At 36.4% G+C, this 14391-nt stretch overlaps 1 protein-coding gene across 1 annotated transcript in view; it reads right to left on the minus strand.

The window, feature by feature from the left end:
• LOC145690180 (FK506-binding protein 15-like) overlaps positions 1 to 14391 on the minus strand; it is a 112822-nt gene that overhangs the window by 11939 nt on the left and 86492 nt on the right. The window contains exons 16-17 of the mRNA XM_081764816.1: positions 11975 to 12175; positions 2117 to 2644 (exon numbers count right to left, since the gene is read on the minus strand). Of these exons, the coding sequence (XP_081620942.1) occupies positions 2117 to 2644; positions 11975 to 12175 (729 nt within the window). The remainder of the gene's footprint in view (positions 1 to 2116; positions 2645 to 11974; positions 12176 to 14391) is intronic.

Below are 14391 nucleotides of genomic sequence, written 5' to 3' on the forward strand. Positions count from 1 at the left end.
TTTGTTTTTATTTTCTGTTCAAGTGCCAGCAGCGATAAGTAACTGGCAAGATGGCTGTGAACCTTTCCTTTGAGCAACGAAAGTGGATTTTAAAGTGCTTCTGGAAATGTGAGAACATGAAAGAAATGCACAGATGATGGTGGGCAGAATTTGTTACTGCGTTACTGTCACGTGTAACAATTACGAAATTACGCAACAAAATTTGAGAAAGAAGGAACTGTGTGTGATCTGAAGAACAGACTGTATGGCAGGAAGAAATCAGCAGCGGACGAAAGAGGGGGTGGAAACAGTGTTACAAACTCTCTCAAGAATCCATGAGAAGTTCATAAAGCAAGCTTCGATGAATCATATGTGATAAATTTAGGTTCACCGCATTTTAAAGCAAGCAAAGTGAAAACCCTACATTCCCAGGTTGCTTCAGGCAATGAATGAGAACGATCTGGATAGGCGCCTCCTATTTTGTGAGTAGGTTTGCGATAATGTACATTTGACTGATTTCATTGTTTCGTTTCACGAGACGACTTTTAAATTGAATAGAATCATCAATCGCTACAACTGTGTGTATTTAACAAGATGTAATTTCCATATTATGGAAGAACAAGCTGTTAATCTTCCTGGATTATCAGTGTGGTGTGGTATGTTTATTAAAGGACTTGTCGGCCATTCCTTTCTGAAGGAACAATGACAGATGTAAAGTACATAAACATGTACCAGCTGTTTACCAATTGTACCCAAATGAAGACTTTCTTTTTAACAAGACGGCGCACCGCCACATTACCATCGAGACGTGTAGTAATTTCTGAATGAAACATTTGTTGAGAGATGGAGATGCTGACGAGGAATTGTCGAGTATCCGCCCAGATCTCTCGATCTAGAGCCGTTAGACTTCTTTCTGTGGGAAACTGAAGAATATTGTCTATGTCAAAACCACGCACGCTGGATGCTATGAAAGATATAACTGAGACTGTCTGTGAATCAATTCTAATAGAAACCATATCACATGTTAATCGATCTGTTCCACAGCGTTGCCGACAGTCTATTGGGACCAATGGAGGTCACTTTGAACATATTCTCATTAGAACAAAATGAGTAATGTTTTGAACATCTTTGTGATTCGAAAAAGAAAACTGTTTATTTTAGTTCGAATTATTAAAATTTTAACAGTGTAAATTCCCTTTGTAGGACACACTGTATTTGAACATTATAGCCGCTGTTTCAGGTATTTTAATACCCATGAAGCATTATCACAAGTACCATGGCAACAAATGTTGAAATTGAAGCCACTCTTGAGTTTTGCTGGTAACAATACGAAGATGGAGAGCTCATTTTATACAGCGTAACATTGCTGGTGTGATAGTGTAGGGATAAATTAATTTATTCCAACGTTCTTCCCGAAACAAAGCCTATAATTTGCTACAATCTACTTATTCAACTATTTGTGTTCTAAACTGCAATAAAACAACATTTTCTATAAAACTGGACTTTGGAACACCCTGTACATCTAAAACTTCCGAGTATCCCTGCGTAGTGTAATCGCTAACGCTGTTAGTCTTCGGTGCGAGCGGTTCTGGTTCTCCGTGGGAACACTCGGTCGAAAAGATATAAAAGCTGTTTCACGCCGGTCATTTTCAATGAACTTTTCTTGTGTTTTCCTCATTCACACCAAGCAAATGTTAGGATAGTACCTAACTTACAGGTCCCAGGCCGCTCCCTTCCTTCTCTATTTCTTTCTCCTAAGCCTCCTTTCCCACACAGTGTGCTCGGCGCGGAACGTCATCCCTCATACGTGACGAGTTTGTTGATAATGCCCACACATATCTAAAAATACGTAAAATTTTTGAAAAATACAGTACACACTTGAAATTTAATTTCTAATGTAATCTTTCCAAGACTATCATCTTTTTATTGCTGACTTAGAGTTTAACATCCCTTTTTCAGAACCGAGAATATATGAAGTATAGATTCTCATCTTAACGTGATTTTCGAACATTCCTCGCTGGGAATCGAACCCGGATTTTGCGCGCTGAAGGCACATGTGTTAACCATACAGCCACCAGTGAAGTCTGAATAACTTTTGGGGGATCTAATGATAAATTTGGTATTATTATTTGCTTACCCTCTCCAAAGACGAAGCTCGTGACTTTTCTTCGTCTGTTTTATCAGTCTCGGAATGTTTTCTTTGAGTTTCTGACTCCTTTTCATCCGACGCAGAAGTCTTTTCGTTACCTGCCGAATTCTCCTTATTTTCTTCCACAGTGGTTTTGAAAGCTTCATCACTAGACGATTCATTTCGCTCTTCTTTTGGAAGTTCTGTCTTCTTTATTTTGTCGTATGTAACTTCTACGGTTTCTTCAGCATCACTTTTTGATTCTATCTCTTGACTATTTAAAGAAACATGAGCGTCAGTTTTTGAATTACTATCGTCATCTACTTCCATCGGCACATTTTGAGAACTATCTTCAGTAACATTTTTTACTTCTTTCTCTTCAACTTTAGGAACATCATTTTTGGATTCTTCTTCAACACTTGCATTATCCCTACGTTCTTGTACAGAATCAATCTGTTGGTTAGGTAAAGTCTTTGTAGCTGCATTAGATGGCGCTTCTGTACTTGCATCCGTTTCCAGAAGTTGTAGAGTCACGTCCTGTAAAAGGATTAAAAATAAATAAATAAATTTCTTGTTCAAACAGTCAGTTACCTGGAAGGAATCCGATATCATTTAACATATTAACCGCGAACTTCGAATAGAGAAGTTGTCAGCTGAAAGCCACATTTGTTTTGTTTGTTTGGAACTTAATATCCTTTTCTAGCATCAAAGGTGTAAGGTGGAAAATCTACTTATTTTAATTTAGTGCAAAAAAAAATGTAAAAAATTCTACACTATCCGAATACAATAGAATGGACATGAAAAAATGGACGTTAGAGGGAAATTGTTAAATTCTTGAGACGATTGTCGTGTACGAATCAGGGATTAGAAATGATGACTAATGTAGTAGTGTAGTTATTTGAATCGAGTTAAGTACTGAAATTTATTAAAATACTACTCTGAGTTCACTGTGGATTGATGTTACTGGTATTTATACGAGGGCAAGTCAAAAATTATCCACAATTTTGACATAACTCTTTCTACATTGTTGATACTGACCTCTGTCCTCGTATATTTTATTGTTATTATGTTCTAGTCACGCTATGAAAGTCTGATCCTAATGCTTCAATTTCTCTTCCTTTTGTTGCAGATATATCATGGCTGCTTCATTAGAAGTTTGCACCAAAGAGGATCAACGAGCAGTGATTCGGCTTTTGTGGTCGGAAGGTGTATCAGAGGCCGCAACCATCAAAGACTTCGGCACAATAGTCAATAGTCACTCGTCCTGTTTAACAGAACCATGTCATGTGCGCGTTCAATGTTGTTGTCATTTGTGGCCGTAGATAGTCGTCCGCCTCCTTTCTCGTGCGTGACACTTGTGAGACCATTTTTGAATTTTTCAATCCATGCGTAGACACTCCGTTGTGGCAAGACACTGTTCCCGTATTGTGCTGAAAGTCTTTGATGGACTGCGGCCCCTGATACACCTTCTGACTACAAAAACCAGATCATTGCTCACTGTTCCTCTTTGGTGCAAACTTCTAATGGAGCGGCCATCTGCAACAAAAAGAAGACAAATAGAGGAATTGCGATCAAGCTTTCATAGCATGATCACAACAGCATAACAATAAAATTATAGAGGACAATGGTCAGTATGAACAATGTAAAAAGAGTTGGGTCAAAATTGTGGATAATTGTTGACTTACTTTCGTATATCCTTCAATTAGTGATACCAATGGCGACGAGTTTTATTTTTATGGAAGTAAAACGAACATCAGAATACGATACAGTTATCCTGTGTTTATGCTCATTTCTAATAGAAGGTATACGATACACGGACCCACAGCTTTAAATGTGATTCTAACATGTTAACTCCTATTAAAAATCGAACTCAGGTTTTCTATATCAAAGCTAAAAACACCATTAATTTAGCTACAATTGAAAGTCCACAGTTGTTCTATTGGTCATGTTAATTGATTTCTGTTACAGGCTTTCCAATACTAATGGAAAAAAATATAGGAAATCACGACGAAAAAATATAGGAGATTTCGTGAAGCTGTGAAAAAGGAACATTTCAATTATCCAATAGGTAGAAATTAAAAAAAAAAAAAAAAAAAAAAAATCACATGGAAATTACACCAACTGTTATATGAACATACATTCCACTCTAAATATATAAGTAAATGGGTAATAATCTGCAAAATTTTATACAAGTTTCTTAATGTTTTCTTACGTAGTCCACCAGTACTAAGCAACGACCGTAAGGAAAGTGTAAAAAGGATCTGCATCAGAAAATAAGTGTTTGTAAGTATACGTCTCCAAGATGTGAATAATTTCATCACTGGCAAGATCCTATCATTTCTATCTTAACCCCCCTTTTTTTTCAAATAATATACGTAAGATGTGAAAATCAATACACAATTCATTAAAAAATATCGCAAAACACATGATACAAAGACTTGGTTTGTTAAGTAGCTAAATACACAATTGCACACAGAACTTAGTGCATCTAAGGAAATATATCCAACAGTAAAACTATCAGTTACACTTCCATTTTCTTCAGTGCCTGAATATGCTTATTTGCCATCTTTCGTTTCTCTTTGTTCTGCTCGTCTTGAATTTTCTGTAGTTCATTCATTCAAGGATGCGGTTTGGATTACTGCCTGGGCAACACTAACGTCAAGCATGTCCTTTGTTGATAGCGCAGAAGATAATCTTGTCTGAGCATCTTTCAATCAGTCTAGTAGCTACTTCCATTTCCTTCTGTACTGTTTCGTCCATTTCATTTAATTTCTTCTGAGACGATTCATTCTGAAACTTCCTTTGATATAGCTTCTTGCTTCGTATTTCTTAACGCACTTGCTTCTCTGGAAATCCTTGCTACTGTGATCTCTTTGGATCTGTAGTCTTCTCAGTAATCTTTATACTTTCTCCAGGTGTACTGCATAGCATCTATTAACTGCTTTGTAACAGGTATGTTTTCAACTTTTCCTCCATACATTCTAATGCTGACCTTTACAGTCCTCAGAGTCTTTATACAAGATGGGATCGATCTATTCCTAAAATGTATCTATTCTCTGAGAAACCACGTTCCACATCAGCACTATCATGAAATACTGACAGGTAAGCTTTGGCCACTTTAGACATCACTGGATATTTAATTGTTCCACACGAATTTCTTATATCACATGCTCTTGACCAGTATTGATCCACGGACAAATATCTGACCTCACCACACTCAGGATTTTCCATAAACCAAGAATATTCGATAAGTGGCTCCACAGAATAGTTTCCACCCATCCATGAAGACATTGATGTTTTTATAATTTGCAAATACATGCTTCATTTCTTTTGCCAAATTCCGTGCAAGTAATCTTCTTTCTGAATAGTGGATGTGGACACTACAGGATGGTTTCGATATTGGTAATTTCTTAAGCAGTTTTGAAACCACACAAATGTAGAATCGCCTCACACCCTCCCTGAATTCCCTCTTTTGTAGCTCTGAGCAGTTAGCTATTACAGTTTGCGCTTTCACTCCAACTTCAGGTTGCCGCAGATAGTTCTTGAAATCAATTGCAGATAAATCAGTACCCTCCTTCTCCCCAAACACACCTGGCTTCACAAACCTCAACAGCATCATTCTGACTAGCTCTGAGCCGTAAATGAATTAGTTGGTCTTCGTGTTGAAACACAAAAATTTACCAAAAAATAACTGATGTACAAATGATGAAACGCAGTTTTGGGCTTCAAACAATTTGTCTTTCAGAAATTGTTTAATCCTTCTGTAACAATTACACTGTGTTATAGTGATTTTGCTTCCTGAAAGTTATGTGGTGACCAAGGCAAGCATCCACCCCCAAGCTCTGGAAATGACCTTAATTTTTGCTCATCACCAACAGATTGCGGGAAATTGTTGTTTCTTTTTCTGTGTATGATGAAAATTTCCCCGAAAAGGGAAATTTATTTTCCTTAGTTTGGCAACAATGCGAATTGTTTTATAACTTTTTGTTTGGCAACAGTGTCATGTGTTGATAAGGCATAACTCATTTCGTTGTTGCTTGTTCCAAAGCTATTGTGTGTTTAACTTTAAAGATAAGAAAACTATGAGAAAAGATTTAAAATAAGGAATGAGTGTTGTACTGATTGTTCCTTATATCAGCGAGTGCTGTGTTTTCCTGAAATAATACGAAACATCAAATCATATACATTACAAAGATTAAACGAACAAGGAATAAAACAAAGGTATTGTGTTTCTCATATAATGTCGTTGATTTCATCATGTCACGCTGGTGTATTAATGACAATAATGTATTTTGTTACGTGTGTGCAAAGTTCACCTTGAAATCGCAAAGGAGAATCATTGCCCCTACCATCAAGATGTGCTATAAACTCTATTTTGGATGTGCAATCGAGGATCAAGACAAAAGTTGGGCACCCCATATTTGCTGTTCAACTTGTGCTGTTGACCTTATCATGGCTTAAAGGAAAGAAATATTTAATGGCACTTGCTGTCCCAATGATATGGAGAGAGCCAACAGACCATGTAACAGACTGCTATTTCTGTTTAACAAACATTTTAGGACATACATCTAAAACTAAGAAGAAAGTTGTTTACCCAAATCTGCCCTCGGCCCTGAGACCGGTCCCACATTCAGTAGACCTTCCTGTACCAGAGAAACCAGATAACTATGAATTGAACATTAGTGACGAATCTGACAAAGAAGATGCTGTGATGAATTCTGAGGTTGCATCTCAAGATACACAGTATATTCCACCAAATTCAAATGCGACTCATAAAGTGAACTACTTGCTTCTAGGATGCAACAATCTAATTACTTGGAAAAAGATGTGAATATTTCGATATATCGTTATCGTGAAAAAGAAGTGGTAGAATTCTTTTCCACAAGTGACAGTGTTTCTTATTGTAACAACATTGATGGCCTATTCAGTGTGTTAGGATCCGAGCATAAGCCAGAGGAATGGTGTCTCTTCATTGATTCATCGAAGGTAAGCTTAAAAGTTGTCCTTCTTCATATTTTCTGTGATTTACCTTCCATCCCTATTGGATATCCACATGCATGAAAGAATTCTACGAAAACCTGAAGATTCTGCTTGATTGTGTGCAGTACAGCAAATACTTGTAGAAAGTATGTGGAGATTTTAAAGTTATTGCTCTGTTTCTAGGAATGCAAACAGGTTATACAAAATTTTGCTATTATCTATGTGAATGGGACAGTCGTGCAATATACGATCATTACGTTCTAAAAGACTGGCCTCGTAGAGAATACTATTGAGTGGGAGACAAAAAAAAAAAAAAAAAAAAAAAAAAAAAAAAAAAAAAAAAAAAGTGGCACATCAACTTTTTGTTGAGCCACAAAACATTATTTTGCCTCTTTTGCACGTTAAACTTGGGGTAATGAAAAAAAATGTGAATGCAATGGATCAAAACAGTGAAGCCTTTGAATACATTGGACGAAAATTTCCTGGTATTAGTAGCATGAAGCTCAAAGAAGGAATCTTCATTGGTCCTCAAGTCAGAGAACTTATGCACAATATGACATTTTATGAACTTGGAAGGCACTGAGAAGTTTGCATGGGAAGCATTATGTGCAGTAGCTGAAAATTTCCTCGGTAGGAAAAAAGATCCAAACTATAAGGAAATGGTTCAAAACCTAATCGATGCCTACCGGACGATGGGTTGTAATATGTCTTTAAAGATTCCCTTTCTGAATAGTCATATTGATTGTTTTCATTCTAACTCAGGCCATGTGGGTGATGAACATGGTGAAATTTTCCACAAAGACTTAGCTATTATTGAGAAGGGGTACAAGGGTAAATAGACACTTTCAATGTTGGCAGATTTTTGTTGGTTCTTAAAAAGGGAGACAAAACAAGATCACAACATGTCCGCTTCTTGTTCAAAGTGGTTTCATTAAAGCAACAAGAGTTTTAGAATGTATGACATTAACGTTCAGATATTCCCAACTACCTGATTTGAATAAGCAATGCACAAATAAATGTAAAATTAAATATTTCTTCTGTTTTGTGACTGCTTTGTAATGTATGCTCTGGTACCTATTTTTCTTAGTTTCTCTTACAGAATGCAAAACTTTGCTCTAATCTAAGTGTAATTTTAACAATAAATTGAATTTAAAAAAATGAATTATTGTATTGTACTTCATGTTACCCATAAAATTTCGTACCGATTCATGTACAAATGTATATTACAATATTATTTTATATACACTAACCGTTACTGTGATGCGTTTGCACACAGAAGACAAAGTTACCCATCGGCTTCGAACATGATGCAGAAGAAGTGACTTTCTATATCCAATACTGATTGGACAAGGCTCGCTAACTGTATATTGTTTGGTGTAATTATCTTTAGACAATGAGCAGGAAAGAACGAAATACATAAGAGTCTCCATTCAGCCACTCTACTGTGGAGACAAAAGGCTTTCCAACCCACACTTTATTTCCTTGTTATTTTCACAAGTAGAAGTAGCAATGCCACAAAAATATAGGAGGTTATAGGAAGAGACGCAAATATATAGGAAATATAGGAGTATTGAAAAGCCTGCTGTTATGTGAATAAACTGGTTTCTATCGATAAAATATATGGGCTCACAAAGAACTGCAGGTTTCTTAGATAAAACCAAGGTCACGTGACAATCAACATGGAAAAGTGGTTCACTGTATTAGCTAGTGAAATAAATTCTTTACAACGAAGAATCACTTACTTGTAATACTCCTACGTAATACGCAGCTAGAATTCTAGATATACCTGGTGTTTCAGAAGTCCGGGGTCATAGGTCAACTGGGTTATGAGTAAAGATAAGAAACAATGGGAGTTGTTGGAAATAGGAGGATTTCAATCTAAAATGGAAAATTTTCCAATCGCACAAGTCGTCTGGGTTCTATACTGGTAAGGTGCACCATGTTAAATGAAAAAGCAATGTTTCAAGTTCTGTAGGCTGTTCGAAAAGAACGTACGAGCGTGTAAATTGACACTTGTGTGTGAGGGAACCTCCAGCACCTCAAATAAGTTTTCCAACAGTTTTGTATTGTTGGTATGGTATGTACCCACGGGAACAGCCTATTGAACTGGTGATACTGCTTTTTCATTTGTCATTGAGAGTCCTACCAGTATGGAACTCAAAATTAAACCATTTTAGATCGAAAACCATTTTCAACAACTTTACTTTCTTTCCTTTTTTCTTTTCTTTCTTCTGAAGTCGGTCTATGGGCTGGACTTTCGATATATCCTGTATGTTATTTTCTTAACAAATGAGCACCAGCTCAAACATCAAGTGAAAGTTAAGAACTTCTGATAACGTAATACAATATCGAAAAGTATTTTCAAATTCTTTATTATTTTTAGATGTGATTTATACTAGCCTCTTTGCTCCCTTCCTGCAATCGAAGTACAATAAAGATATGTTCTTGTTTTTGCTGTTGCCAAAAATTATAAGTAATTCCGCATAGTTATTTAATATTGTTGTGTTCGGTTCGTAATTTTCACTAGAGCACATTCACGGAACGAAATATACACTAATACTGAAGTAATCTGGATTTATGATTTGTTTACTCTCAGTAGTGGCGTCGAAATTAAACATCTAAAATACGAAGCAGCTGTTGAGTAAACTTAAAGCACTGCAATGTTTAACTTTATAAACAATTTATTGTAAGGAGGAAGGCTTGTTTCTCATCACGTATATCATATAAAAAAACAGTCAAAAAGTGAGTATGAAGATACGACGAAGACATGGTGATAAGCAGAAGTCTTATTAAAAGAATAAGCTCAAAGATGTAATCAATAATCACACTAAAAGTGAATGTGAATATATGCCTGGACGTGATACTTGCAAACAGAAACAACTTAATTAGTAAATAAATAGAATAATGATGAAAGTAATACCCCACTTGAAAGTTTTTTTTTTTCAAATTTCGAAATGAAATCTTTAAGTTTAACGTCCCATGGTTATGCCGGTTAGGCTAAAGGAGACGGTAGGTGATAATGAGAGATGAGTGAAATGGTGGAATGAAGAAAGTGGAAGGAAACGGAAGAACCCCGAGAAAACCCACGAGCACGGTGTTTGTCCACCACAAAGTTTCCAATTTCGAGATTGTTAACAAAGCTCCTAGAAGTAAAAATCTATTACAGTATAATTTTCTGATTCTGCAGTTCAGACGGAAGTTGGTCATTACGTTGCATGTATAAGCTCTGGCTGCACATTTTCGAATACAAAATTTGAGAAAACTATTTTGTCAACAAACAGACGAAGAAACAGCCGCATCGAAAAAGCAAATATATACAACGTGGAACTGTAAAATACAGACTCGTACCTGTAGTAAACAAGTGATTTTCATTTCGCATTACGAAACTATGATAGACTTCCAAACTATGCAAACTCAATACTCCAACTGGTGGTCGTAGATCTGTAATCTTTTAGCTGTAATACAGGAATAAGATCAGAGACTGAACTTTCTTGTGAAGCTGAAGCCATATCAGAAAGCCATTTCTTGCTAACACATACCTTCCTTGTTGTATAAAGATTAATATTCCAATCGAAAGTGATAGAAGATTTCTGCAACTTCCACTTGAACTACAGAAATTAAGTCGGTGATGGAGTATATATACTTCGGACGCTTAATCGACTGAAGAAGAAAAAAAAAAACTGCTTCTCGTTATCTCTGTTGCTATCTATTACCGTTTTTGTTTTAAGGTGACCAACGTTAAAACCGGAAATGGTTAATTTCTATTACTTCCGGTTTGCTAGATGTGTAATGGACTAAATGGGACCTATTGTTCGAATCCAAAATCAATTCAAACAGACAGTTTTTTGCTACCTCATACCGTGTTTGCTCTATGAAGATCAATACTGAAACTGAGCAGTAGAAAATTTCTACCACTTCCGGATTTAATAGAGAGATTCAGATAAAGAAGTTAATCTTTTCTACAGATGTTGAATCGATTCCAATAAAAAAAAAACACCGCTTGCCGCTGTATATTACAGTATTTGTTCTATAGTATGACCATTAACGTTTAAACCGGAAATGACAAATTTAACTGGTCTTCTGGTTTGAATATAGAGCTAATAGATGGGATGGAACCTATTCTTCGGATGTTGAATCGATTCCAGCAGATCGCTTCTAGATATCTCTTACTGTTCTTGCTCTGATAATTGTCAACAGGCAGACAGAGCGACTTAACCGTTGATTTCCGATACTTGGAAGTGGGATCGCATAGCATAAAGTCTGAAGTAACTAGAACACAACGGCATTTCAAAGACTAAATAAAAAAGAAAAAATCTGAGCCCATAATCTAAGCCTTCCATACCGATTCGATTCTCAACTCGGTATAATTTCCAGTTTTTGAATTGCCATTGAATTCACAACTATAGATGATATATGGCGTAAGGAAAAATAGAATTCCCATTTCTCACATAGATCAGGACATTTTAGGCTGACAGGATACTTCGCATGGATAAAAAACACGCGCAAATTACACAATCTTGGTTCTTGTGATGCTTTTGGGGAGCCTTAGAACATGGACATATGGTGGTAGCTGAGACGACTGATAGTGGTTAGAGACCATGTTACTCAAAATTGTCTATTTCTTTAATATTAAAAATATGATAAAAGTGAACTCGCTTAAGTTCATTTGGGGTACCGCAACCTCAATTTCAGCAAAATTTATTTTGCCTATTTCGCTATATTGTGTATCTAACTGTATAGCTACTGGAAAAAACTCTATTTGGAAATGATAAATAGATAAATAAATACGTGAGTAAGAATTCGACAAAGAGAGAGATTTCCACATAACACATATTTAAATCGCAAAGTTCCTAAGTTTCCTCATGAAAGCAAGGAAGTTTTACTTACTCGTATTATAGTCCCTAGAATCTTCCTTATTTCCGCTCCATCGTACATTTTATCTGGCAAAAATTCACTTCGTAATATGTGGTACACACGATTCATTACTTGTTTTACCGCCGAAAACACATCGCCAGAAGATGGTTTCGAACTGCTTTCCGTACGTGATTTCGCAGCATCCAAGTCTTCTGTCAAACGACGCACCCGATCCTGCAACAGAAGGAAAACTTAACAAATAAATAACAAATAATGAAGTTAATTATAAATTATTTATCAATTAATGCTTCAGCTCTTGCAAATGCCAAAAACAAAGAATAAAAACGCCATATTAAGCATAATCCAATAAGACTCGCGTGCAGACACTTTTAAGCATTTACCACAGAAATATTGCAGAGGTAATTGAAGATTACAACAACGTTCATCACCACTAGATAAAAACGTATACAAATATTTCACGTAATAGATAATCTGCAGGTATTAATAATACACTAAAATTTTCTTTCTGTTTTAATTATTACTAGAAAGAACTAACGAGGTTTAATCTTTAATGCTGTGATGGCCAAGTTGCCCCGCGTGGCTTAGTCACCAACGCTTTCTCCTTTGGTGCGAGTGGTCCCAGGTTCGATTCCCGGTGGGGATACTCGGTCCAAAAAGTGTAACAGCTTTTTTCAGGGCAGCCATCTTGAGTTACGCCTTTCCTGGGTTTCACTCGTTCACACCAGGCGATGGTACGTAACATAATGGTCCCAGGCCGCTTCCTTCCTTTCCCCGGATAGTGTGTTCGCCGAGGGACGTCATCCCTCATATACGTGACGGACTAAATGACCATAGATGCCAACAGCTCAGAAATCTTACTCCTATTGCTATAATGGCCAAATGGCGGCCCGCGAGTTAGTTTGATCAACTCCGCGGATAAAACTGACAAATTGTATGTTTTATTCTTTTTACTTTTAGCTTCGTGGACCGCGATGGCTCAGTGGTAGAACCTTCACCTCTGGTATATGGGATTCTTGGTTCGATTGCAGTTCGCGCCAAGTGAACTCTGTGGTTGACAAACACCGTGTTCGTGAGGTTCCTCGGGGTTCTCCCGTTTCGTATCACTTTCTTTATTCCATCATTTCCTTAATATCTCATTATCACCGTCTTCTTTAGCTTAATCGCCATAACTATGGAACGTAAAACTTAAAAATTTCATTTTATTTTCTTAGCTTCATGCGTAACACGAAGAGTGCAGCTGGCCATAGTAATACATAGTACCTGAATTGAGGCTTCACTTTTTTAACTGTTGAAATATTTTGTTCAATTTTCTGGTTACTGATACATTATACTTTGTACTTTACTGTCAAGTACAGAAATTGATCTTCATACTGATATAAATTATATCCGGGATCTTACACCTAGGTTAGTCTTATTTGCAATATATATATATATATATATATATATATATATATATATATATATATATATATATATATATATATATTCGCTACCTATTCTCGTTTTTGCTCTGATATCTGTCGACGGAAAGACCAACGGTATGGCCATTTACAAGACTTCCCATACCTATGAATAAAACAGTTTAAAAGTCAAAAACAAATTGAAACTAATGTTAACTTATACTGAACGAAAAAGTTATTGGACCCGTGACTTTATAAATATAATTCCACTTAATGTACCAACATATTTATCAACAGTAAATCCAAATACAGCATCCACCATTTTGCACTGGATATAACAACAAGACAATAAACATGGGAGACAATCTAGCAGTACTTTAATTACGATATAAGAAGGCTAATAAAATGAACATGTAACGCTTTTTCTCATTTATTATTAGCCAATGTTTGTAATTTACACACGCAAACAAGCGTTAAAAGAAACTGGAAGTACCTATTCTGTGAAAGAATATTTATATCTAAAACTGCGTACACACACACACACACACACACACACAAAAAAAAGAAATGAAATGAAATTTTTCAGCTTAACGTCCCGCGATTATGCCCTTTAGAATAAGGGAGACGAATGATTAAGGTAAATGAATGGCGATGCAAGAATTGGTGGAATGAGAAAGCGGGACGAAACGGGAGTACCCAGAGGAAACCCACGGACACAATGTTGTCCACCACAAACTTACTTGGTCGTGGATCGAACCAGGGACCCTACCCACCAGAGGTAAGCGCTATACCACTGAGCCACCGTGTCTCCCATAACTGAGTATATAGTGCGCATATGAAATTTCGCGCACAGCGCAGACAAATGTCCCTCCGTGGCCAAGAGCTAATGCGTGATACCGGGTTCTATCATAATACTTGCCTCGAATACCAATATGATAAGCGGATTGGAACCTACTTACAATGTGATAAGCGGATTTAAACACTAGTCCCATTTCTTAATATAGATTTGGTAATGAAAACGAACGTTTA

Source organism: Thermobia domestica, chromosome 7, assembly GCF_964235325.1.
Source record: "Thermobia domestica chromosome 7, izTheDome1.hap1.1, whole genome shotgun sequence".
NCBI lineage: Eukaryota > Metazoa > Arthropoda > Insecta > Zygentoma > Lepismatidae > Thermobia > Thermobia domestica.